The sequence below is a fragment of the Pygocentrus nattereri genome, chromosome 4 (genome assembly GCF_015220715.1).
Source record: "Pygocentrus nattereri isolate fPygNat1 chromosome 4, fPygNat1.pri, whole genome shotgun sequence".
NCBI lineage: Eukaryota > Metazoa > Chordata > Actinopteri > Characiformes > Serrasalmidae > Pygocentrus > Pygocentrus nattereri.
Window position 1 is genome coordinate 34,218,959 of NC_051214.1, and position 27,698 is coordinate 34,246,656.

The window sequence follows — 27,698 nt, forward strand, 5'->3', positions numbered from 1 at the left end:
CGAATCGTGGTTATGCAACCTTGATGTAAACGCTCATGTAAGAATGTTTTACCACTGCGCATGTGCCATCATTCAGCGTTACCATGGTAACAGCGGCAAACAGAAGTTAATGCCTGTAAACTGTGAAAAAGCAACATATTTCAGCTTTTCTTGCCTTTGTCTCACTCTAATAATGAACAGCTGAGAGCTGATCAGAGATAATTATCTTTGCAGTGATGGCTCATTCTGAACGTTAGTTTGTTTGCTGGTGATTTACATGACACACGTGATTTGTTCACATGATGTTACTGAGCAGGATGTGCACATGTGGGTCATTTCAGGACATGAGTTCTTTCACATTAATGACAGATTTGAATTACTTACCTAAACAAGTGTGAACCATTATGTGATAGATTTGAGCAAAAAATCTTATTTGAGCAATGAGGCTTGTAATGTGAATGTAGCCTAAATCTTCCAGTCTAATGATATCCTGTTGTCACTGCAAGCAGCTGTGTGAGTGAAGGCTCAAGCTAAGTGCACTTGCTGACAGTTTGCAACTCCTAGACAAGGTTAATGAACATCATGTGATGTTGTTGATCATGGGTATGTTTGGTAGCTACTGCATGCGAACAATAAAATCAGACCAATGACCACTGGTTTAAGGAACTGTAATTCATGGTCAGAGATGGGAATGTGCTTTATTCAATATTTTGAAAAGTCAGTGGAGGGGTAACCATCCCGTCACATGCCGTGACTAACTGCGACATCGTGGCACTGTGAAAACCCTAGTGGTCTGTATCACTGAATAATGAGTACAGATCCATAAAAAATGTGTTCCAAATCCTGACTGGCTACAATAATTTCTAGGGCCAGAACTACACTGTCCGCATGAACTACTGCCATACAGGCATCAATAACTCACAAATAAGAATCTCTCCCCATGCCAAAATCCATCACACTGAAATACAAACCATTTCATACTGTTTTAAAGAGCCAAAAGCACTGCCTGTATCTACAGGACCACAAGAGTAAAACTTACCCATCTGCATTTTGGCCCTCGAGCAGGGCAGCTGCTGCAGCAAGCCGCTTTCTCTTCTCTTCCATCCTCACTCTCTTCTCTTGTGCCTGCCAGAGAAAGAACACCCAAGTTAACATCAGCACCATCAGAGAACCAGATCTAGTTTCCAGCCTCTATACTGCCATTTTTGCTATATTACTCTACAATGCACCATTTCACATCAAAATACTTTGAATGATTTGTTTCCATCTCAGTGACAGAATCATACAGACATAATTCCTGAGATATCTATAGAATTTATTTAAAACTGCATTTTAGCCTTGGATGTGCAACCAAGGAATGCACACAAATTATATAGCTAGTTAGACGACGTGGCAAACGAATGGACGACAGACAGAAATGGACGAAAAATCTAGCTTGTTGGCTGCAACAAATCAGTCATTTATTGGACTTTTGAACATTATTCATAGGACAGTTTTAATATATGTTCACTGTGTGAAATATGAAACTCACCACTGGCTCATGCATTTATGTCAACACATTACATCAGAAATTATCCCGGAACATTAACTACGAACAATTTCTTTACCATTCAAAAAGAACAGAACAGCCTCAAGTGCAAAATCTCTGTTTATGAAAATAAAAATTTAAACAAAAAAAATTACATTTATATTGCTCTTATAAATAATAGCCTAATTTATTTAACGTTTTCCATAAAATAAGTGATACTCCATTGTCCTTACATATGCTGCTTAAGTGAATGAGCCCAAGCCTTTCACTTTTGTTGCTGGTCAGCAGAGTACAACGCTCAGTGGCACTAGTGTGTTTTTTTTTGGGGGGGGGGGGGGGGGGTTCAAGATGAGTGGGGGGGGGGGGGCTGGGAAACAGCAAAAACAGGCTTAGAACCACTGGTTTAAGGAACCCAAATCATAAATGTACAAAGCAAAGGATGATAAAGGATTTTAATTGGTACAGCAGTGAGGTAATTCCCTAATCATACATGATGACACCGTAACCTTATTGTAGAATAACAGTTTCATTTACAGTCTCTAAAAATGACGTTTTCATTAACTCCTCTAATTAAAAATAATTTGTCAAATGCAAATTACAGTGTATAATCTTTATTGTTCATTATTATAATTTGTCATGTAATTTATCAGTTCTTTGTCATTGATACTAACATATTTGTACCTAAATGCAGAATAAACATTTACAAATATCCTTTGGTGACCAATACTAAATAAGATAATAAAAGACAAAATGACATTATTGTAATATTATAAAATGGCATGTGTATACAATGTGATAGCAACTAACCTACCTAACTATGATGCCCGTCTTCGAAGTTTAAATGCTCCCTTCTATATGACATTTTGAATAATTGGATATGTACAGTTTGGATGTGTGCAGCAACTTTAAAAGGTTTAGCGGTCTTAGTCATTCCTTTGGGTAAATTTAGTACACAAAATGTTCTTCTTGCCCAATGGTGCAACACACAACAACATACCATTACACAGGACTACATAACATGCAGATACATGTGAAACAAATGCCGAATATGCATTAAATTATGGTGGGCTGCTGAGTCATCTAACAACATTTATAAAGCAAACAAAAGCTGAGAACACAATGGCATTAAGGGAGAACACAGATACAAAAGTGAAAATGCAAATATATTCCCAGAAATGAAGCATGTAAAAAACAAATGCTGCATTTGTTTGAAGAAAAAAAGCGCTCACAACACTGAAAGATTAACCTGGGAAACGCTGTGATATGATTGATTAAATAACATACATACATGACAAAAACACATGACTAACTAGTAAGGACAACAAAATTTATAAGAATGAGCATCATATACATACAACCCCAATTCCAATGAAGTTGGGACGTTGTGTAAAACATAAATAAAAACAGAATACCATGATTTGCAAAATCTTTTCAATCTATATTCAACTGAATACACTACAAAAACAAGATATTTAATGTTCAAACAGATAAACTTTGTTTTTTGCAAATATTCACTCATTTTGAATTTCATGCCTGCAACACGTTCCAAAGAAGTTGGGACAGGAGCAACAAAAGACCTGGAAAGTTGAGGAATGCTCATAAAACACCTGTTTGGAAGATTCCACAGGTGAACAGGTTAATTGCAAACAGGTGAGTGTCATGATTGGGTATAAAAGGGATCATGACTGAAAGGCTCATTTACAAGCAAGGATGGGGTGAGGTTCACCACTTTGTGAATAGCTGCGTGAGCAAATAGTCCAACAGTTTACGAACAACGTTTCTCAACGTGCAATTGCAAGGAATTTAGGGATTTCATCATCTACAGTCCATAATATCATCAATAAATCTGGAGAAATCGACGCGACCTTGGGTTTGTGAAAGGCGCTATATAAATGTAACTTATTATTATCTATTATTAAATCTCTGCAAGTAAGCGGCAAGGCAGAGAACCAACACTGAATGCCTGTGACCTTCGATCCCTCAGGCGGCACTGCATTAAAACTGACTTCATTCTGTAACGGATATTACCACATGGACTGAGGAACACTTCAGAAAACCACTGGTCAGTGAACACAGTTCGTCGCTCCATCTACAAGTGCAAGTTAAAACTCTGCCATGCAAAGCAAAAGCCATATATCATCAACACCCAGAAACGCCGCCGGCTTCTCTGGACCCGAGCTCATCTGAGATGGACTGACGCAAAGTGGAAAAGTGTCCTGTGGTCTGACGAGTCACATTTCAAATCGTTTTTGGAAATCATGGACGCTGTGTCCTCTGAGCTAAAGAGGAAAAGGACTGTCTGGATTGTTATCAGCGCAAAATTCAAAAGCCAGCATCTCTGATGGTGTTGGGTTGTGTTAGTGCCCATGGCATGGGTAACTTGCACATCTGTGAAGGCATCATTAATGCTGAAAAGTACATACAGAAATATATTTGCAAAAAACAATAAAGTTTATCCGTTTGAACATTAAATATCGTCTTTGTAGTGTATTCAATTGAATATAGGTTGAAAAGGATTTGCAAATCATCGTATTCTGTTTTTATCTATGTTTTACACAACGTCCCAACTTCATTGGAATTGGGGTTGTAGAAAGGCTGGTGCAAACAATGTCAACTGTACAGAAAGACTGGGGTCCTACAGCAGCACTAAAAGAATTAAAAGAATTTAAAGTGCAAGTGTGCAGTGATGGTTCAGGTGTGTGATTAGTCTATGATGGATGACAAAAAGAGTCCGGATTAGTCCAGGTGGATGTTGGGGGGCATCACATTGTTCAGTAATCTGACTGTCTCAGGGAAGAAGCTGTTGCAGAGTTTGGATGTGGTGGAACAGATGCTCCAGTACCTTCTGCAAGACAGCAGGAGAGTGAAGAGTCGATGAGGGGGTGGGCGGGTCATCCACCATGCTGGAAGCCTTGTGGACGCAGCTCTTGTGGTAGGAGGAGTTGATTATCTCAGATGTGCTCACAATCTGCTGTAGGGCCCTGTGGTCTGAGATGACGCAGTTCCCACACAAGACAGTGAGACAGCTTGTCAGGATGATCTCTATTGTCCCCTGTAGAAAGCAGTGAGCATTGAAGGGGACAGCTTCTCTCTCTTCAACCTCCAGAAGTTGCTGATGGGCTATCTTGGCTAGGCAAATGGTGTTGAGGGTTCATATGATGTCGCTGGTGATGTGCACACTCACAAACCAGTGATGTGCAGGATTTGATTAAGTTGAAATTCCTCCTGAAATCTACAGCCGGTCTCTACATCAGTCTGCAAACCACTCACCCTCCTCCCTCCCACTCATAACTGCTGCTGATGAGTCCCACCACTGTAGTTTCAACAGAAATTTGATGATGTGATTTGAGTTATGCTTTGTAGTACAGCCTCAGGGAGCAATGGTGTTCAGTGTGGTGGTGCGAGAGGTTGTCTTGGCAATCCTGACAGAATCAAAATGTCCTGGATTTCAGTGGGAGGTTTTCAGACCCAAGTTCAGCTTTCCAATAAGCTGCTGTTGGATGATTGAATGCTCAACTAAAGACTGTAAGCAGCACTGTCAAGGTGGATCAATGAAAGGTAAATGGCAAAGGATATGATGTCCTTTGTCTGCCAGTTAGTCGGATATGTGAACCGAAAGGGATCCAGTGTGGAAAAAGACTGTTCTTTGTGTTTCATTACCAATTGCTAGAAACAGTTGGTCGGTCATCGTTGAGGCAAGACACACGATTTCTTCTGCGTAAGGATGATGGTAGTCGCTTTGAAACACTCTGGGAAAACTGCCCGACTCTGAGTACTACTAAAGACGTCTGTTGGGATATCCACAAGCTGGTCAACTCATCCCCTGAGCACCTGGCCAGGTTTGTTATTAGGGCCTGCACCCCTGCAGTCTTCCATGGCTTCTGGTTAGCATATGGGGAAATCTCATGATCTAAGCACTTGCGAAAGTAGCCAATCACAGATACTCTATATGCCTGCAAATCAGTTGAATGATCACATGTAGTAACTTCCTTGAAAATGCTGCAGTCCCAAAAAGTCGAGATTCCCCAGTACCAGGTTCTCACCAGTTTAGCAGGCTTGAACAAAGGATTGTTTGCTACAATTAGCAAAACACAAACGTTGTCCGAGCAGCAGAGGTAGGCAGGGTGTAGCCTTATTTGGCTGTGAACTTCGGTGTAAACATGGCCCAATATGTTTACTCCATGCATCGCAAAATCAACATGCTGATAGAATTGTGGTTCCATGGTGTAATGTTTAGATCTCTGGACTTTGAATCCAGTGATCCGAGTTCATATCTTGGTGGGACCTGATTGACTTGGGGCAGTCATGGGCTGGAGGTTAGGGAACCAGCCTTGCGACTGGAAGGTCGCCGGTTTGATCCCCAGGACTGAGGTGTCCTTGAGCAAGGTACCTAACCCCCAACTGCTCCCCGCGTGCTGCGGGTAGGGCTGCCCACTGCACCAGGCAAGTGTGCTCACAGCCACCTAGTGTGCGATTGTTCTCACTAGTGTGTATGTGGTGTTTCACAGATGTGTTAAATGCGGAGGTGAAAATTTCCCTGTTGTACGACTAATAAGGGTCTCTTAATCTTAAATCTTAATCTGAATATAGGCAGTACTCACTTCTGATTTGTACAAATCCTCAGCGACAATGAAAAAAAAAGCAGTTTACTGACAGCTCTGTGGTTCTTTGCGCTTCAAAATTCATCCAGATTAAAAACTTCTAGAATGAGGGGCTTTGAAAGTTGTTCCCAACCAGGTAAGATAAAAAAAAGTTTCAGGTGTGAATCATTTTTACTTTTCGTTTCTGGAACGCATGTTTGTTTCTGGCTGGGGGGGTGAGCTGAACTTGAGTGAGTTTGGAAACCAGGTGATATTGTAAAATCTCTGTTTAATGTCACTGAGCACAGACAGGTGGTTTGAAAACTTGCATGACTTTGAGCATAGACTCTTAGCTACAAGCAATACATCAAATAATGGCTGACATTTTTCCCATTCAAACAAATATACCACAGCATACAAAAGCCACAGCCGGAATAACAAAGTAAGGAGTTGCCTTAGTAAAGTTTACTTTAGTAAAGCAGGGATTGCAGAGCGAAAGATTTCCAATATGTGCTTTTAACAATCATTTGGAAATGAAAACAGATCATTACTTAAGAAAAACCCGCTCTTTAATAGTGTTGTAAAATATACCAAAACTATTCAAAAAGCATGATGCTTTTAAAAAGTTTAAATCATTTTCTAAAACTATTTTATTTGGTTTTTAGTTCCTTTATCTAACTAAGAGTAATGTGGAATGCATGGCAGATGCTTACAAAGCATTAATTTCATTTTTTTTTAATGTATTCCAAAAGAAATGTCTTATCTCTCTGAGAACAAACAATGGCACTCATGTCAGTGTCTAAAATAGGACAAGAAATAATAACTTCTTTCGGCTGCTCCCTTTAGGGGTCGCCACAGTGGATCATCTGCCTCCATCTTGCCCTATCCACTTGCTCCTCTACTTTTACACCAACCATCTCCATGTCCACCTTCACTACATCCATAAACCTTCTCTGAGGTCTACCTCTTCTCCTTCTACCCGGCAGCTCCATCTCCAACATTCTTTGACCAATATTCCACTATTCCTCCTCAACACATGTCCAAACCATCTCAACCTGGCCTCTCTGGCTTTATCTCCAAACTGCTCTACCTTCACTGTCCCCCTGATCTGCTCATTTTTAATCTTGTCCATCCTTGTCACTCCCAAGGAAAATCTCAGCATCTTCATCTCCGCCACCTCCAGCTCAGCCTCCTGTCTTTTAGACAGAGCCACAGTCTCCAAACCATACATCATAGCAGGACGCACTACTGTCTTGTTAACCTTCCCTTTCACTCTTGCTGCTATCCTTCTGTCACACATCAGCCCTGACACCCATCTCCACCCACTCCATCCAGCCTGCACCCTCTTCTTCACCTCTTTTCCACACTGTCCATTGCTCTGGATGGTTGACCCAAGATATTTGAAGTCATCCACCTTTACGACCTCTACTCCTTGCATCTTCAACTTTCCACCTGCCTCCCTCTCATTCACACACATGTATTCCGTCTGGTCTCTACTGACCTTCATTCCTCTCCTCTCCAGTGCAAACCTCCACCTCTCCAGATTCTCTTCCACCTGCTCTCTACTCTCACCACAAATTACAACGTCATCTGCAAACATCATGGTCCATCGAGCATCCTGCCTGACCTCATCTGTCAACCTTTCCATCACCATTTCAAACAAGAAAGGGCTCAAAGCTGATCCCTGATGTAACCCCTACCTTCACCTTGAAACCATCTGTCACTCCAACTGCACACCTCACCACTGTCTCACTATCCTCATACATGTCCTGCACCACCCTAACATACTTTTCAGCTACACCTGACTTCCTCATACAGTACCACAGTTCCTCTCTTGGCACCCTATTATATGCCTTCTCTAGATCCACAAAGACACAATGCAGCTCCTTCTGACCTTCTCTGTACTTCTTTACCAACACTCTCAACGCAAAAATTGCATCTGTGGTACTCTTTCTGGGCATGAAACCAAACTGCTGCTCACTGATCTGAACCTCTCGCCTTAGCCTTGCTTCAACAAGAAATTGGGAAAAAAACAAGAAATAATAACAATAATAAATAATGCACAGTCGGTACTATCATATAAATTGGACTAGCTGACTCATTATAATAATTTTCACCCAGTATTTTGCACTTTGAGGGGAAAGCTCTTCTAAGTGCATATGTAAGGAAGCAAAGCAAAAAAGAACAGTGACTGTTCCTCTGATGTTATTTAAGGAACGGACAGTGTCTGTTAGTAAATTGTGACAAACACCAAAATGAAGTTTGTGATGGTGCAAAATGTTAGTAAATCTGCCCTTGGGCCAACCATTTAAAAAAAAATCTGTTCACTGATTACATTAGTCATCGTCTCTGTAACTTCTTGGCAAGTCAAGTCACCTTTGGATTGAATTTTGCTGGGTTGGAGCGGGTTTGGTATCAATTGGGTTGACAAATTACTTTATTTAAATTTATTTGAAGACGTGTGTTAAGACTAAAATTTCAGAAACAATCAGGCCCAAGTTCAACCTGAACTGCAAAGGGCCAGTGTAGTTGCAGGTTTACATTCCAACAAAGCAGAACCACAGATAATCAGCTGTTTAAAAGACAGACCAATTAATATAGTTGTTCTCCTGCTTGTCTGAAGGGAAAAATAAATAAATAAATTAAAAACTGCAGCCACCCCAGGCCTCTGCAGATAGGTCAGGAATCTCTTAATCTAATCATAACTTTAAAATCCCAAACCTTTTTGCATATTAGAGGTTGCCCAAGCTCACCTTTTGCTCACGCAACTTCTCGCTGTCCTCTTTCTTTTTGGCCTCGGCTGGATCTGTGCTCACTTCCATGCTCTGTGGCTCTGAGCTGCTCTCATCACCCCTGTCTGTGGATACCTGAGAGGAGCTACCCTGCTCGTCCGATCTGCCATTGCTCTGAGAGTCCAGGTCTTTCTCACTGACATTTAGTGTTCCTGACAGCAGCGCATTCACCTTACACAAGGGAAACTCATGTAGTGTGTTGTGAAAGTGTGAAGGGAAGCCAAAGCTCTCCATGCCAGCTCTGACTGGGCCTCCACCTGGATACAACTGGATCACAGAGCCATGGCCTGGGAGAAGGAACAAGAATGAGAGCAGGAGACCGAAAGCAGGTAGTAGAGTTGCATTTCATATACTTTGTTATATGCAGCATGGACAGTATGGATACCTAATGTATCCACACTATGGTATCCATTTTGGTTTTAGGAAGAGCACAGTGAAGCACTTTTCTGGCATTATCTTTTATGTATTAAAAAAATTACAAATTAAAAACATGAAACATATTCATACCTCCCATTCTCTCCATAACAGAACCGAGAACGAGACCGGCACAGGTCTCAAACACAACGACCTTACTGCCTGCATGGATGTTCCCTATGGTTAGCATCTGAGCTAAGGTGTCGTATCGCAAGTGACTGTAACAGGAACAGAATTATTATTCAGACAAAATCTGGAAAGAAAGCAATAACCCATAATTTTAAGAAGTATGTCTGTAGTAATGTTATAACCTGTACCGTGCAGCACAGCTTTGTCGTGTGAAGAACACAGTGAAGAAGTTACGCTTAAATTTGGTTTTAATAATACTGACAGCAGTAGCCATAAAAGCAATACCAGTAATGGAGTAGCAGCTACACAGCTGATGACATACCATACTTTTCCAGGTTCTCTGCCATGGTACATCATGGCAAGAATACGGGAGGTAGGCTTGAGTACTGTTACATTGCTTTCATACCTGCAGAGATATTAAGTACTTTAAATAAACACAAATAAGGAAAATACATAAACTGTTCATCAAAAAAAAAAAAAAATGCCATAATTTCTACTTACTTCTTTTTTTTCTTCTTGATGTATTTCTCCTGAGCAAATTCAGTTTTATCCCTGAATGTTGTACTGTTGTCTATGAGCTGCTGGATAATTTCCTAGAGTTTGAACGAAAACAATATAAATTCAATACAGTGCACAAAAATGTAAAACTAAATGATTATCAGTATGATCTCTTTTTAAGAGGAAAACATACCTGGCCTTTCAATCCTTGCTCTTTCAGTGATTCAATGTCATCTCGTGTCAGCTTCTGTGATTTGCCATCATCTACAATGTGTCTGTTGTCCAAGCCTGCTCCTTTGGTGTCTGTTTAGAAAGACCATATACAGCCCATTATAATACCAGAGATTGAGGCCAATGTAAAATACATACAGGCTATATCTCTCCTTTACCTGTGGGATCTTCTGTGTTGTTTGGTTTCCGCAGAATCAGCTTACCACCACTGTCCACTTCAAACGTGGAGCCATACAGCTCCCCAACAGAGTTGTCCATGAACATCCACTGCTTCTCAAAAATCACTTTCCTGAGAAAGGAAAACAATGCAGAACTGTTGGATACTTATTTTACTGTACTTTTAGTCCTATACAAAATGTTACATTTCACTGTAATGCAGATCATCTGGGTAGACCTAGTCCCAGTTTCTATACCATGTAAGAAGTGCTTATATTGCCCTCAGCACTGACAGATGTTTATGTAACGTAAATGTAAAGTATATTGGCACAGGGCCAGAACTGCCACACTGCTGCAACTCCAGTTTTTAGAAGTCGTTTGAAAGAAGGAGCACAACTGATTAGTGTTCATGACTGTTTAGTCTTGATGTTAATTAGTCAGCACTTTCTGTAGCAATGTTAACTTGTGAAACTTGCCAAGTCAAGATTGTTCAAGTGGTGGTGATAGGAACCAGATGTCTGAAAGCTCCCTCACAGAAAGCTAAGCCATGAAATGTTTAGTGTTTTGTGATAAACTTTTGGTTTAACACGTATTTTAAACTATTAATTTAAATTTATCCAAGGCGGAGGAGTACAGGCAGGGAGCTGTAAAGCAAAAATAGTCCCCAATGAAAACGTATTTTTCAGCTTTATGACTATTTTACCATCATTTAAATTACATACGAACTCAGAAGGCATGTGTAGGCTTACTGGTGGACCTGGATAGCAAATAATATGGCTCCATTAGTGCTGTAAACATTCTGACTTCTGCTTCCCATCACCACCACTGGCAAAAAATCTGTCTCTCTACAATGAACCACTTCACATCTCAAGGACTGATTTATTCAGAAATCTTTAAAAAACGGTGCCATTGCCCTTTAAGTAACGTACATTATGGGTTAGATCAGGACGTTTACAAAGCCTTTTAGTTATGCATTTAACTAGCTAGGTTAGGACATGCGCAGCTTTGAAGAAGAGCATCCTCACTGAGAAATAAAACTGCTGTATATATCGCACTGTCTTCTTTGACGATGAACACCGTCATAAATCTATAGTTCGCCACAATATTCTCACATTTTAAACAAAGTGCAGTCACAGACTTTGCTAGGCAGCATTACAACAGCACTCGCTTTTAGGAGATTATACTAATTACAAAGAAGGTAACCTAGCTAGCTATCTAGCTTATCTAGGCCAGGTTTTGTTTGGACGTTCATTAAATGTCAGAGGAAGCTAGTTAGCTAGTTAGCAGGACTAACTAGATGAGTAAAACAAAGCAATTTAGACACCAAACTATCTGTTCCCAGGTCAGGAACGACCTCAGGCCCTGTGACTAAACAAAACGACAGCATAACTCACTTTCTTTTCTCAATCTGAACCGATTTGTAGACATCTCCTCTCTTCAGAACTACATAGTCCCCTTCACTTATCCTGCTCTCCTCATCGCTGTCCACCGCGGGGTGCGCCATTTCTACAGCTCACAGACTCGGTGACCTATCTGCGCGAATGTTTTAGCCTTAACGGCTTTCGGTGAACGACACAAACCCCAAAAAGCCGACAGCGAGAAACGCCGCAAACCGGGCGTCCGTGTTTCCCCACGTGTACGCTAACGTTTTCCCTAACCGTAGGATGACTAATCGATCCAGTGCGCCCCGCAACACAACTAGGAAGAGCAGCCGTTCACAGATCACTCCTCAACGAGCAACGGCCGTGCACCGCTGTGGGCACTTTAATAAAAATAAAAGTCTTACAATTTTATCTAATTATATCTAAACTGAAAAAAATCTACTCGTCGCATTTTTATTTAGACATAGGAAGTATAAAGTAGGAATCGCAAAAGCCAAACATTTCTGCTCACCAGTGTATTAGCTGTACGTGTGAATTTAGTGCGTCTATTAGCTAAACATTTAACCAGATTCGTATCAGGGTAGAAATGATATTAATAAAATAATATGTTCAGTTACCTGTGCAAAGGCCATATACCACCGAACAGAAAACATATTTAACCTACTATTTTACTTTTATAAACTTTTAATTTATATACTATTATATAGTATAATTTTATATACTATTTACTTTTATAATGTTAAATGCCTTTATTCACGCTTATTTTGGTTCCATAATTTCACTTTTATTTGAACACAATTTCCTTGATACGGTAGTCATATTGAGTATCACTTTTTAATGTACTTTTTCCACCCCGGTGGAAAGCTAACAAAATAATAGCCCTCATATGCTGCCATGTCGATTTTCAGAACACAAAAGAACATAACAGGCTTATTCATCTCATCCTTGTTTTCATAACCTGAAAATCTCACTCTAAACCTGAGTTTCATATATAGCCCATGAATACAAATAGCTGATTATGAAAAGTATAGTAACAGTGACAGAGTGCCAAATACTAAGAAAACTGAATTCCTGAACATAAATAGAAGTACTTCCAGATATAAGAATAAAACAAGACTAATTATGAATACATTTCAGATACAATAAAAATTACTTTAATACTCTACTTCAGACTATATAAATCACAAAGTTCTGCAATGTTTTTCAGACATGTTTTATTAAGAAACAAAGCAAACAACATTCATATTTGGTTGCCTTTTCAATTCTTCAGCAAACACGGAACAGTCTAACAGTGTAAACTGAATTTCCCTGAAAAATGTATTACAACAAATGTTATTTGAAAAAAAGAAAGAAGAAAAAAAAATCCTTAAAAATGAAAGCAGAGAATGATCTCATACGATGGAGGATCCGATGCCATGGTCTCTGCAGTTCCCCGTGTCCTAAATTTGGAGCACTTCAGTTAAATCTGAATAAGTCTATTAAAAGTCAGTGATATCGAATCAAATGTGACCTGTCTTACTGATAGGCTTGTGAAGAAATCTACTGTGAAGCTTGGGAGATGGTCTTCAAAAGTAAGCAAATATCTATACGCATCACCAGCCTAACCACAGCATTTCATCAGAGATGTCTTTGTGAACATTTGGCTCAAGCTTTCACTGAAATTAGGTGCACCTTCCTAACAACAAAATGTAAACAAACAAGCATAAAACTGACATAATGAAAGGGCTACATTTGAACTGAAATCTGTAGGCAAACCTGAAACTGACACAGCTGTATACTGATTCACAAGTTTCTCAATGGTTTTCATGGTCATTCTTGTCCCCCTGTAAGTTTGCGGAACAGTTCTTCATCTAGTGTTTCATTCTGATCTTTGGAGCGTGTTGAAAGGAAAATGTAGCCACCAATGTATTCATGAACCACCCTACAATCACAGCTCTGGCAGGAGAAAGCTACAGACACGTTCTGGTCAAATTCAATGGTCACCTGGAATAGAAAGCATAAATGAGACAAGAGAAACAAAACATTTCTATAAGAGAAATGACAGTCTAGGCTGTTTATTATAAGTTTTGAAGCTGCTTTGGGGTACTGAAAATATTGAAAGCTCTGAGTTCTTCTCACCTGTCTGATTTCCCAGTTCACATTCCACTGTTTCATGTTGGAGAATCTCCACGTGGTCAACGGCAGGCGCGTGGACATATCTATACGAATTAGCCTGTTGTAAGAAATGCCCAGTATCTCATCCTTCTTGCATCCTTTGAATCTGTGTACACACAAAGCATAAGGTAGTTTAATACAAAGAGAGGTTACAGCAAGATGAAAGAACCATATGTTCAACACATTTTAGGTAAAATTTATCGTATATAGGTCAGAATTCAGTTAAAATTGTAATAGTTTATCCTACACACATGTAGTGATAATGATACACCACACATTAGTTTGGCTAAGATGAATAAAACTTCTCTAACAAAATAAACCAAAAAATCTTAACACCTACAACAAAGTGATTTTAGGGGGAAAAAAACCTCCAGTTGTTGGTCTCATATTAGCCTGACATGCTTAGAGTTCTGACAGTGTTTTTCATGAAAGATGGTAAATGTGAGACCCTCTGATGAGACAGAGGAGCATACTGATTATACAATTTGATTTTTTTAAAATATATTTTTACATTGTACTTAAATTCTTAAAATCACAAGGTACTCAAATATGAAAATCAGTCTCATCTATGCATATTAAATGGAGAAGGATAAGTTCTGGTGGTTTATTTGATGGTTGCAAGGGTAATAAAGTGTTTAGCAAAAAAAAAAAAAGCCAATACCTGACTATGTAGTACTTGATGCCAAACTCTGGCAGAGACTGCCATGCCTGTATGAAGCGCAGTTTAGCCTCCATGAGAGTAAGCTGGGAAATGTTGTGATGAGCCTCTAAGATTCGTGTAGACAGCTGAAATCCAAAACACAGAAGAAATGCATGTCAGAGTGTCCAGTCATTACAATAAATCACAGTTCAAAGTTTTGTTTTCTGTGCAAATTTGTAGTTTTCATAATCACAGCTTCATAGTCAAATGCTGTTTTATATTATTTACAGCAGGTGAAATAAGCACTGAACATGTCAATTTTCTAAGTAAATATATTTCTAAAAGGTGCTATTGACAAATTCTCACCAGATGTCAGCAACAACCCATCTAATCCCCACATGCAAAGAAGTCAAACCATAGATGTCCATAAATTAAGTTGTGTAATAATGAGAAACAGCACAGGGAAAAAGTACTGAACATGTTTACTGAAATTTCTTTTATGCTTGGTACAAAAGCCTTTGTTGGTGATGACAGCTTCAAGTCACCTCCTGCATGGAGAAACTTGTCACATGCATTGCTTAGGTGTGATTTTCACCTATTCTTCCACACAAACACTCTTCAAATGCTCAAGGTTCCATGGGCTTCTTCTATGAACTCTGGGCTTTAGTTCCTTCCATAGATTTTCAATTGGATTCAGGTCAGGTGATTGGCTGGGCCATTCGAGCAGCTTTATTTTCTTTCTCTAAAACCAACTGAGAGTCTCCTTGGCTGTGTGTTTGGGATCACCATCTTGCTGAAATGTCCACCCTCATGTCATCTTCATCCTGGTAGATGGCAGCAGATTTTTATCAAGAATGTCTTGATACATTTGTCCTTTCATCCTTCCTTCAATTATATGAAGCATGTCAGTGCCGTATGCTGAAAAACAGCCCCACACCATGATGTTCCCACCTCCAAACTTCACTGTTGGTATGGTGTTTTTGGGGTGATATGCAGTGCCCTTTGACCTCCAAACGTGGTGTGCATTATGGCATCCAAGGAGTTGAATTTTGGTCTCGTCTGACCGAATATATTTTCCCAGTATTTCACAGGCTTGTCTAAATGTTGTTGAGCAATCTTTAAACGTGCTTCAACATACTTTTTCTTCAGCAATGGAGTCTTGCGCAGTGAGCGTGTATGTAGGCCATGGCAGTTGAGTGCATTACTTATTGTTTTCTTTGAAACAATGGTACCTGCTGATTCCAGGTCTTTCGGTAGCTCTCCATAAGTGGTCCTTGGCTCTTGGACAACTCTTCTGATAATTCTTTTCACTCCTCTGTCTGAAATCTTGCAAGAAGCACCTGGTTGTGACCGGTTTATGGTGAAATGATGTTTTTTCCACTTCCGGATTATGGCCCCAACAGTGCTCACTGGAACCTTCAGTAGTTTAGAAATTCTTCTGCAACCAATGCCATCAGTATTTTGTTGCAAAGGTCTTGAGAGAGCTCACTGGTTTTACCCATCATGAGATGTTGGCACCTTGGTAACGAGACACCTTTTTATAGGCCATCAGTTGAACCAGCTGATATTAGTTTTCACTAAGTGGCAGGATTGCTTTCTAATTACTGATAGATTTCAGCTGGTGTCATGACTTTCCATGGCTTTTTGCACCTGCGTGTCATTTCTCATTATTACACATAACTTAATTTATGGACGTCTATGGTTTGATTTCTTTGCATGCGTGGATTGGATGGGTTGTTATCTGGTGAGAATTTCATATCAATACCACCTTTAGAAATAGATTTGCTTAGAAAATTGGTGAAGTGTTCAATACTTATTTCACCCCCTGTATATCATGGCTCTAATCTTGTGGCGTAGCACTTCAAGGTAAAGCCTTTTTACCTGTTTGTTCTTGTATCTTTTGGCATATCGTGGAGACACAAAGCATTCTGCATTCATCTCCATAGACTCCACATCAGGTGCCGCCTGGCCAGGTGGGGGTGCCAAACTTTTCATCTGTAGGAAAGACTGGATGTTCTTGACCTCTGTGTTGTAGGAACTGTAGGCCATCGTCTTGCCTTTAGAAGCCAAAATGCATGCAGCTTTCCACTTGGCATACTGTGTCTCCTTTAAAATGCAACATGAACATGTAAACAGAATGTGTGAAAGGAGATAGACTGGTACATTATGAATCTGCATAACTTCTGAACAGTTTAAATGGTGACATACATGTATAATTTACTGAGGAGACCTTAAGAAATTAAGATTTAGACTGAAACCAGACCGAACTACAGTCAACTCACATGATCACAGCGAATATACACTTCGTTCATTCCATCTGCAACAGGCAGCAAGAGTTTGATGCCAAACTTCTTTTCTGTAACATTGACATCTGGAACGACTTCACAGCCTGCATGATCAGTGTGGAATCAAACAACATGCATTAATATTAAACCACAGAGGAGATCGTTTATATGCATTCTAAATGCCTGTGATGCTCACCTCGCAGATGGAGCTGTTCAATGGGCTCCCCGTTGGCAGACTCTTTGTTTTTGTAATAGGAAATGCTGGTGTCTCTGAACACAAACCAGTACTCTTTGAATGTTCGTAGTAGACGCTTAGGCCTGCAAAGCACAGATGGTACAAAGAGATATGGCTGTGTACTGGAGTCATGGAAGATAGCACTTAGCTTTCCAGTAGACTTCAATAACTACATTATCCTAAATGTGAATTCCTATCTTTTCTAAATTTCTGGATGATTTAATTTTTCAGTTGTAAAAAATGAAAAAGTCAGAGTGGTTTGATGTAAAATGTTCCATTCTATACAAACTTTCCAAATCAGAACTGTCTACACTGCCGACAGGAGTCAGACAAAGCTACTTCACAGAAAGCTACTATATGAAATGGCTACAAACGGGTTCTGCCTGGCCTGGGCCTCTGGAGCTATAGCCCCAAATATTTTTTAACCAGCCTTGCAATGTCACACAGGGGGCATGTTCACCCCTCAGAGAGGGAGACATAGATGGAGATAAAAGAGCCAGGCCACACATTTTATATATGTATATAGCAAACACCCCTGGCCACAAATATGTCATTGTTTACCTCTGCTGTAGGTCTAAAGTGCTTACCAAGGTTTGTTAAAGTTTTTGTCTAAAATGTAAAAATGTATTCATAACAGAAGTACAGGCACAGCATTACAAGGCAAAATAAAGAAAACGTATTCACCACTGATTTACTATTATCAACATTATATTTACTGGTTCACTGGTCATTTTGCATAGTAAATAAAATGGCGAGATTACTCTTATATGACCCCTGGTTCCTTTCACAAGTATTGTCAAGAAATCTAGTCAATAAGTTTCTCTACAACACCATTTCATATCAAACCACTGAATGACTTTCTTTACATCTTTACAATTAGATTATGTACATTTTTTTAAATCAGTGGAATTCCCAAAAGCAAAGAATTCTGGGATAGACCCATCACAATATAACTCACCTATACAGCTTGAGAGTGTCTTCCAACTTTGGAATGTCTGTAATATCTTCCTGAGGGCACAAATAGATGGAATACAATTTAACTATGTACTGAGTAGCTGTAAATAATATATTCAAGATACAAAAACCATAAAAAATACTTATTGGCACTGAACACTGAGTGAAATCATTAAACCTGATGCATACCAGAATCCTGTCAGTGCTCCTTCCTTCTAGTGTTGTCTCTAAATGTGAGAGAGCTGCCTCCACTTCATCAATTTCAGGTTCGTCCGAAAGGTCCACAGGTTTGGTGGACATGGTCAGTTTGCATATGTGATACTAAGAGAAGGGCAGATATCACAGATTTTATTTAAAAAGGTCATTTTGGACCATTTGTAGTGGCTCATATGACATATGACAAGCAAAAGCTCATATGATAAGCAAAATAAGGTCAGCTAACATTTTCAAACTGTGTAAAACGAAGACAAAAAATGAAAGAAAGACTGAGTCTTTTGTTTTGATAGTGATGTATTTCATTTTCCCAGCTGCTTAATGCTCTTGTTTAAAGCCATAAAATATTAGGAAACTGAGATAACAAAAAAGGTAGAACAAAGACAAAGGAAAAATGAGAAAAAGAAAAACATGGGTTGTCAGATTTTATCTACAGTGTATTACTACTCCCCTCCTGAGCCAGTCTTAGGAATCCTGCTCTATCTGGCTGTGGAAATCTCTCCTGCTGTTTATTCTCTTTGTTGTGACATGCTCCATCACATTCCACAGTCGAGAGCAGTCTTCTCAGCCCTATGAAAATTCTGAGCCTGCAGCAACACAAAGCTCTGTGTGTCTTATCTCACCATTTACAGGGAGAAAAGCCAATACAATACAGCACTACCTCATATAAGCACACAAAATGTATGGTACAGGAAAACTGTACTCACTGGATAAATATTGGCCTTAGTGTTATGATTGAAATGTGCACCCCTTCGTGATGATATATGCCAGAGCTTTCAATCTCATCTGGTCACCTGTAGGAGTGGCAGTACTGTACCTGCAGGGAGGCAAACATCAGCATCTCTTCTTCAGTGCACTCAATCTCCTCCAGCAGAATGGCCCAGCGTGCCTGTTCATACAGCTGTGTAATCCTTACTGCATCATACTAGAGAAGAGACAGTGTAGGGTGTAGTAGCACCTTCTCCTGTAGCCACAGTTATCTATTAACTTCTGTTTGCTACCAAAACTGTTTCATATAAAAGCTCTTCCTCCTTTAAAAGTAACTTATCAGTGTTTTTTAACCTGATCTCCATCTGTTGAGTATGGCCATTTAACATGAAGAACAATTTTGACCCATTTTCCCGCACTAAAATAAAAATAGAAAACCTGCTGACCCAAAATATTTTTTTAATAGATGTTACTGAGTAGCTACTGAATTCTGTCCTGAAAAGTAACTGTAAAAGTAACTTCTACTGTGTTTCTCCAGTGTTTGATAATTGGGTCAAACCTTATAAGAACAGCTCTCATCCTCAGGCTTGCATTGTTAGACTGTAATGATTGTAGGTTTGAATTTACATTATACAGTTGTCCAGTTCTTCTAAAGGCTTCTACTCTAAATACGTTTTAGGTCAGTGAGTTTTCAGTTATTCTCAGTACAGGAAAACACATAAAACTTACTATCCATGATAAGCAATTGTGCAATATAGATGTGACAGATCAAGATTAAGTTAGCACTATTATTCTAGAACTATAATTGTACATAAAATGTTACAGATATCTTACCTTTGGATTGAGATCAAAGAAACAGTGGTACTTGAATCGCAGCAAAAGTTTGTCATTCTCCTGTACACCCTGCTCCATTAGAGACCTCGAGGAGTCCAACCACCTGTCAAGTACATTTATTTTTAGATGACGGCTACTTGATATATAAAACAAAAACATAATAGCAACTATTAGAATACAAGTGCACAAATTGGCCAAATAGTCACCTTACATGCTATCTGTATGTACTTAGTAGTTAACACTGACTGCACTACTGAATCAATACTGCACACACTCAAGCATTTGCGAAGAATTATGTGGAGCCATGCAAAAAAAAATGATATACATGGTAAAACTGTTAGAATAAGCTACATAGCTAGCAAAAAACAAACATTACTCAGCACCTTCTAAACATGTTACATCACCAATTTAGAAGTTTAAACTTTTTTTCCATAAGTCTCATGTCTCATGGAATGCATTTACTGATTTCTTTTATTTACATGTATTTGCCACAAACACACTCAAATTCATATTTCATTTGTTGCAGCATAATATTCAACATTAGGTGATGATGTTATAATTATGACAGGCCTAGTAGTTACAGTAATTCATGCAGGTATTTATGAATAGTAATACTAATATGTTTATTATATGGTCACTGTAATATTTTTTTTTGTAAAAAAATTTGTTCTTATTTCACATTTTCAAATTTGAACACTAAACAGTTAACTTTGTTGCACTGTCTCTCTGAATCAGTCAGTTCTTATGAAACTCTCACCCTGCATTGATAACAGCTTTATCTTCCATGCTGAGAGGCAGGTACATCTTGGCCAGCTCCTCGGCGGGTATGTTGGGCTGGCTGGCAGTTAGAGGGTTGTCCCCAAACCACAGGCTGGTGGCTGAAGCTGGGGTTCCGTTCTCAGGGTCATAGGTCGCAGTCATGGTTTTACTGTAGAGACTGTTTCCAGCTACAGAGAATCAAAATGAAGAATAGTCATTTGAAATGAACATGTCACACGTCACAATTCATTAACATAAACATTATGTTTATTACTACCAACTTTTCTTTTATACATGTATTGCAATGTCACAGTTTAGGCATGTAGTGTATTAACTGTACCTTTTATAAAATGATAATGTAGCCCCATAAAAGGTCTGTAAAATTTTCACTCTAACCCAGAGCAAGTCATTAAGCTGGTGCCTGTATCTTGTTCCTCTGGACCAGAAGCAAATGTTTATTCCATATAAAGTATATGTGGAACTATTCACAAAATCACAAAATTGAAGTGGTTTAAATTTTGCCTTAATATACTTTAGATTTCAATGTATTGAAGTATTCAATATTATAAAAGTACAATATTTGAAACATATTTAAAACAAAAATTGTGCTTTAGAGTGTCCCAATCTAATACTCTAGTCACAGGCTAACATGCTAGTCACAATACAGTGATTTGATATAATACAATACGCTGCTATACAACTTTATACATTATAATATGCTGTATTGTTACAGCCCTAATAACTATGCAAGAGTTTAACAACACTATATTATTATTATTATTAGCCTCTGAAAATGCCAGCATGAATACAAACCACTGGTAAGATTCAAGAAAGACCAATTAGTTTACTAGTGTGACAGAAGAAGAAGAAGATTGGCAACATAGAGATGTATGGCATTCACTGTAATTGATTTTTACTCATGATTTCATACAGAGCCATCTTAAGCTCAAAACTCAGTGGCTTGTGCTTTACCTTGCAGCAGGGCAATGACTCAAAAGAACTGTGAGGTTTTGCCACCTGATCTGAACCCAACAGATACTGCAAGTAATGCACTTCACTCACTGAAGACAAGACTGATGCCAAAAACCCCCAAAACAAAGAGAAACTGAAAGTGTTGACAATACAAGCATAGCAGAGCATAACTAGAAAGATACCCAGCATCTAAGCATGTGTATGGGTCACTGACTTCACACAATCATTAAATCCAAAAGATTTGCAACCATGCACTAAATATGAGAGTTTTATGTAAAATTATGACCTTTTCTGCTGTTACTTTTGGCATCCTGAAAGTGCAAGGGCTACAAGAGCTGCAATCCAATAATGTTCTTCTAATACAGATGTAAATACACTTAAATTAAACCAGACATTGTGACTAATAGTCAGTGTTTAACTTTTAATCCAGTGCAGTGGAGGAGAGAGAAAATGAAACAAAAATCAGTCACTGTGCAATTACTTGTGAGGTGCACTGCATACCAAGCAGGAATAAAAGCTGAAAAAATGAGTTATTTTATCTGGGTACATTACCCACGCCACTGATAGTGTCCATGTCAATTATGTCATCTTCAGCTTGCCCTTTCCCCTTATCTTTTTTCTTTTTCTTTTTTGGATCATCCGGTGGTCTCAGCAGGGACAACTCCTCAGATCTTCTTATGTCTAGGAGGAATCATACATATTATACAGCATATGAACTTAACTCTTTAGTTCAAAACACAATCCACTATTTGGCAGATTTAACCAAAACATTTCTAATAGCTTAGTGGTTCACAATCCTGAATATTTTACTGCTAACACAGCAACTTCAGGATGGGCTTGATAATTAGCAGGTTAGTTGGGGCAGATGTGTGAAAGCAGGGAAAATACCAAAGTTTGCAAGACAGGGGTACTCCAGGACAAAAGCTGGGAACCACCATAATAGCATGTTTCAAAAATACATTGGAATCGCTGTTAACTTTTTAGCTGAGATAACAAGTTCCTACTAGACCTGTCACAATCATGAAATTTTAGCAGACGCTTAACTGCCATACACATAAATGTGATTCACCATTTAATTGTCTTTCTTGTTCATTGTATGCAAATGTTAAAGTCCAATTCTAAAGTGGCCCAATTGGCTGATTAGTTTTCTTACTTCTTAGCTTCCAACTGACGACACAGTTTGAGCACAATTAAACATTACACACCACTGCCCTCTAAACATGTTACAGCACAGTCAGGAGTTAGTTTGTTCTGTTTCCTCTCTTGTTTTTATAAGACCCATATAACCCGGTTTGTTGTGACATAAACAAATCTAACAATGGAGGAAAATAACAGTGATCAGCATAAACAGTTGTGATCAGTTCAAATAACTGCGATCAAGCGATTATGTAATAATTGCAGCAGACCCCCTGCACCACGAGAAAAATTATTTTTAATTCATATATTATATGAATTCATATATTTATTGAGTTGGTTTTATTTTTAAGTTGGTTAAACAAATTGACCTTGGTAAATTTGAGAAAACTCAAAAATCATAAAAGGGCCTCTAAAAACAACATATTCCCAAACTGTTTTTCAAATAAAACAGTTTAATATAGTACACAAATACTGGTTCTCAAAACACATCATTGACTTCCCAATCCATACAGTGCATATGTGGAAACTAGGCAGCAAAAACCTTTGAATTCATTGTTTTACTGATGTCACAACAAACTAACTAACTCACATATATCTACCTATTGAGCCTATAACGCTTTTTCAATAAGACACAATACAGGGCAGCCAAATAGAACAAAGGTAATTTATATATATTGTTCTTAATGGCACAGTAACAACAACAGTCTGTTCAACTCTAAGAGATAAAGAGAGGTTGGAAAAAGGGTCATGTAAAGTGAATTATCACTGATGTTTCATACATAAACATTCTTATTGGATCTTAAAGGAAAACATGTAAGAAAAATGTATGATATGGGCCCTTTAATGCATAATTTTGCCTTGATATTTTGATTCTTTAAACAATTTCTACAGTGCACAAAAGCAATACTGACAGTAAAGTCAGATAATATGGGATATTCTCACACTTACTGAGCGCTTTGCAAATTTCTTCTACAGCCTTGAAGACCACTGATGAGAAGGTGATGGTCAGTTTGATGGTCTTCATGTTGGGCAGCTGCAGACACAGTGGCTTATGCTGGGGAGTGAAGCGTAGGTCAGCGTCTGCCTGCACTCCATATTTATCCAGCGTCCAGTGGTTTTTCAGCAGCCAGCAGTTCTTCTGTTCCCACCAAAGAGCATGATCTGACCAGTTCTGAGGGGCCTCTGTCACAGCAAAAAGCAGTTTCAGCTTTATTTGTGTTTTATTTATATTTTACCACTGGATCACACTGAATATGGGCAGTTTGAAGTATCATGGATTGTCACAGCGTTGTACAATTATGCAATACTAGATATTTCACCTGTTTTCAATCCTTGGATGCACAACTTAGATGAATCATCAACATCATAAATAAGGTGCTAGATTAAAAGGTGTGGCACAGTGATGATTCTGATTAAGTCATTAAATCATATCATCATATTACAGCACAGACCGATGAGTCTTCCTTTAGTCACATCTCTCAACCTTCCCAAAGTGCCAACTCATTCAGCTATCAGCTCTGAAACTCCTAAAACAATCCACCTTATTGAACAGCCAATTAGAAATGTGTACCACTGATTATCTGAGAATTTATGTAATTGAATTTAGGTTGCACATTTTTATGTTGGGAGGTATCATTTCTATAAAGACACTCAGATGGACATTCAACATGTTTTGTTGCTTTTAATTTCTGCGTGATGTTTGGAAATTGGTTTTTACACCTCTGAGCTGTTCTCACTCCCCGCAACCCATGTGTGTGTGCAAATGTGTGTGTGTGTGTGTGAGCTGTTCTCTCAGGCTGGCTCATGAGGTGAACTTCAGACCTTGTGGTTACAAATAATACTATGGTGGAAGAACAATGGCAGAGGGCCAGGGGCAATTGAAAGGAATGCAAGGCAAACATGGGCGCACCCAAGTGTTTAAGTGAGACGTTTAGCCTCTAGAGCTCTACCAAAGTGAGCCATGTCAGAACCTCAAAAATGATTTCTGTATTCTTCACTGATGTCAGTGTGAACAACAGCAAAGGCCATGGCTTTATTTTCTTCTGTTTTGAATGTTTGTTTGACTCCTGGCATTTTGAAATGACTTAAACCTCCAGTCAGTGAATCACTCTTTGTTGTCTGTATGATGTAATAGCTTTTGGACTGTACATGAAGGAGAAGCAAGGCTGTAGAGAACCCTCAGGCTGAAAAGAAGATAAAAGCACCCACTAATCTTCTCCACGAGTTTGAGCATGAGTCCTCCAACGTGAAGGTCTCCCTTAACCCGAATTTTAAACTTCATGGTCTCTTCTCCTTCCTGCTGGTCTACTTGGACTGACAGCTCCCACGTGTGCTCAGTAGCAGCCATGGCTTCACCTATATCAACAGAACAAAAGGACAGTTCAACACCGTGGCTATGCATTCCTTTCTTAGCCTCCCCACAACTGAACTCTGAGATGAGTATCATTTTTCTCTCTTCATGCAGATTTCAGCCTAAAGCAACCAGAAGATGTCTTAAGCCATGTAAACCGTCTCAGATCACAAATGAAGCAATACAGAGGCAGTAGACAAACTGATAAGTCCAACAGGCGTTGTTCAGTATGATCAGAATGTTGCTTCGTAATTCTCAAAAAACATAAAGCATCGAAATCTATAGAAACATGCATTTATGAAATGTGTTTGCAATGTATGGTTTAATGTTATTTACTAAAAATTGTACATGTTTTAGGGGTTGGAGAAAAAATATACAGCATAAAATTGCAATACTTTTAGGTTTAAAATAGATACACTGAGACCCGTAAGAAGTAGTCATATTTATGATTTAAACATGAAAACTGTTAATGCATTGCTAGGTTAATACATTACAACATTACAAACCAAGAGATTATGTTCTTTCTTTCTAGTGAAACCAAGGCCTCTGTCAACAAAGTCACTGTTACAAATGGTTAGATAGTGTAGTGGATACCACAGTTGGCCCTGAGTAAGAGCATCTGTTCAATACATAAAGACAAATTCTTCTGTTAAATGCTGTTTGTCTTCTTCACAAATAAATGAACCTGTTAAATATGTGAATATAAGGACAAAATCTTTTTGCATGTTGGTTTGTCTACTTCATAGTTCTGTTTCACTTCAATAAAAAGATAAAACAATGATACAACAATGTTTTCGTTTGCTGGAATGATGTGCAGACAAAACATGTTATCACCACACATTGCAATATGCCATTTACTTAATGTATCACCAGTCTTTATTTCATAAATATTTAAATATTTAAAGATTTATTATGTTTTATTGTGATAATATCGTATCGGGGCACTTAAAGATCACTACCACTAATTCTATTACCATATGCCATCTAGGTATTTTCATAGTATGTGTACATACACATATCATGTATGAGAGATGGTAATGGAAATGGTAGACAAATACACTTTTCCCTGTATTGCAGTTTCACATTTTCCTGCTCTAACGCACACAATCCATCGCGTTCATGAGTGAGCAAGCCCTTCATGAACTGAGTCAGGCATGTTAGAACATGGAAAACACAAAACTACACAATGCAAGGCCAGGGTTGGGAAACGCTGGCTTAGACACTCATTAATTAGGAAACTTTACAATAAAGGAGATCAAAAAGACACAGAGTATTAGACCTAACTGTCTGAGAAGTGGCTATAGGAGCTGGCTGCTGGTCAAAAAAAGAAGATTACAACCCCTTCCCTGGCATTCCTGACAAGCAGAGACATGACGAAGAGCAGAAAACACAAATACATGAACCAGGTATGCTCTCCTCTCTTGTGACTTGCACAGATTCGGAAACAGGAAAGCAGCAAAGAATGTGAGAGGCAAGGGCCTAAATTCTATATTAACACTGCAGAGGTTTTTTCTTCCTCATCCTACCTTATTTAAACCCCCACTGTTGTGTGGCTCATATTAGCCCACAAGAACTGGGTTATGTATACAAAGTTATGAGTAACTGGAAGCTCTGTAGGATTAGCTGTAGTTTACACATAACTGACAACACCACAGTTTTGGTAAAGGACTCTCACCTATTCTGACATCTTAACTATTCTGTAGCCACAGGGTACGACTACAGTTTGGTTTGAGCCCGTTAATACTGCCTTCAGGGATAAACAAAAGGAAACTCCCTTAGCGCAGCGCATTCACCCTCAGCAAACAGGGATAGCATTTCACAGGGTAGAAGATTTAAGTCTGTTCTAATTTAGCACATATAAGCCCAACAAAACCGCCTGAAACGACAACAAACGGGCTATTTATAAATAAGCATAATCATTATTAAAGTTAAAAAACAAAAACATTTAGTAATATATTTCTAAGATTTAAAAAATCTTTGACTAAACGGAGTGACCAGTAACCTGACGCGAACGGACGCGTTTCGGGCTCTTCTGTCCCCTCACGGAGCCACAATGAGCTCCAACTCTGGAGACTACGTTTCAATATGGGCGAACTCAAGAGGATACGGGCGCTTCTGAAAACGGACGAACATGTCGACTGTAATCTCGGATTGCCGCAAAAAACGTATCCAAATGGATCTAAAACTAAATGTATGGAATATTAAAAGTGCGCACTCACCGGAGGACGTTTAACCTTCCCCGCCTCAAGCTCCGTTTTCTTGTCCAGTGTAGATTACAGCAGTGCCGCGGTGAAGGTATGCAGACAAGTACCCGCCCAGTCAGGTAGGCCATGCTGAGGAAGTGACTAACAGCTGGAATAGCAGGGGACCCTACTGACTCACTGCTAGTCAGCTTTCAGACGCTGTTTATCATCGAGTCTTAGATGGTCTGATATTAAGTACTTGAAACGCTTACTTCAGTTAAACATAGACACACACGTTGTGCCCTGCTGGCCTGCGTACTGTTAGCTAGCTAAGGTAAAAGCGATGGTGTATCAGTATCGATATCGGACCGATATCAGTGGAAAATGCAGAGTCGTATATCCTGTAACAAATCTCCCCTGAAACAGTAACTACACACTCACATCGTGCGCTATTAGCGGTGAATTTCTTTCTGTGGGGAGAGTTTGCGTGGTTTGAGCAGGGCAGCTGACTGTTAGATGCTCACCTGAAGTTAAAAGGTCGTGAGTGGTATTATCAGAATTAGTCTTGGTGCGCTGACTTCAGAT

At 39.0% G+C, this 27,698-nt stretch overlaps 2 protein-coding genes across 2 annotated transcripts in view; both read right to left on the reverse strand.

Annotated features, from left to right (window-relative positions):
* The window catches only part of trmt6 (tRNA methyltransferase 6), a 16,034-nt gene extending 4,005 nt beyond the window's left edge, over positions 1–12,029 (reverse strand). Inside the window, exons 1-8 of the mRNA XM_017683603.2 lie at positions 11,702–12,029; positions 10,310–10,440; positions 10,114–10,223; positions 9,924–10,015; positions 9,745–9,828; positions 9,387–9,511; positions 8,841–9,166; positions 1,019–1,104 (exon numbers count right to left, since the gene is read on the reverse strand). Coding sequence (XP_017539092.1) covers positions 1,019–1,104; positions 8,841–9,166; positions 9,387–9,511; positions 9,745–9,828; positions 9,924–10,015; positions 10,114–10,223; positions 10,310–10,440; positions 11,702–11,811 — 1,064 coding nt within the window. The 5' untranslated portion in view covers positions 11,812–12,029. The remainder of the gene's footprint in view (positions 1–1,018; positions 1,105–8,840; positions 9,167–9,386; positions 9,512–9,744; positions 9,829–9,923; positions 10,016–10,113; positions 10,224–10,309; positions 10,441–11,701) is intronic.
* An 857-nt stretch (positions 12,030–12,886) lies between these two features.
* On the reverse strand, positions 12,887–27,354 carry fermt1 (fermitin family member 1). Its single transcript, XM_017683590.2, has 15 exons — positions 27,150–27,354; positions 24,789–24,935; positions 23,529–23,762; positions 21,996–22,124; positions 20,470–20,659; positions 19,713–19,815; positions 18,988–19,095; positions 18,147–18,278; positions 17,962–18,011; positions 16,965–17,086; positions 16,766–16,872; positions 16,365–16,589; positions 14,505–14,629; positions 13,808–13,949; positions 12,887–13,672 (listed from the first exon to the last, which is right to left on the reverse strand). Exons 2-15 carry the CDS (start codon positions 24,925–24,927, stop codon positions 13,499–13,501), a joined length of 1,980 nt encoding a protein of 659 aa, XP_017539079.1. The 5' UTR covers positions 24,928–24,935; positions 27,150–27,354; the 3' UTR covers positions 12,887–13,498.
* Between the last annotated feature and the right edge of the window lie 344 nt (positions 27,355–27,698).

Coding starts and splice junctions, on each gene's coding strand:
- fermt1 (XM_017683590.2), bottom strand. CDS start 24,927: ATGGCTGCTACTGAGCACACGTGGGAGCTGTCAGTCCAAGTAGACCAG. Junction 18,279..18,987: donor TGATGTTTGCCTCCCTGCAG/GTACAGTACTGC, acceptor CCCTTCTCTTAG/TATCACATATGCAAACTGAC. Junction 17,087..17,961: donor GACACTCTCAAGCTGTATAG/GTGAGTTATATT, acceptor TGTGCTTTGCAG/GCCTAAGCGTCTACTACGAA.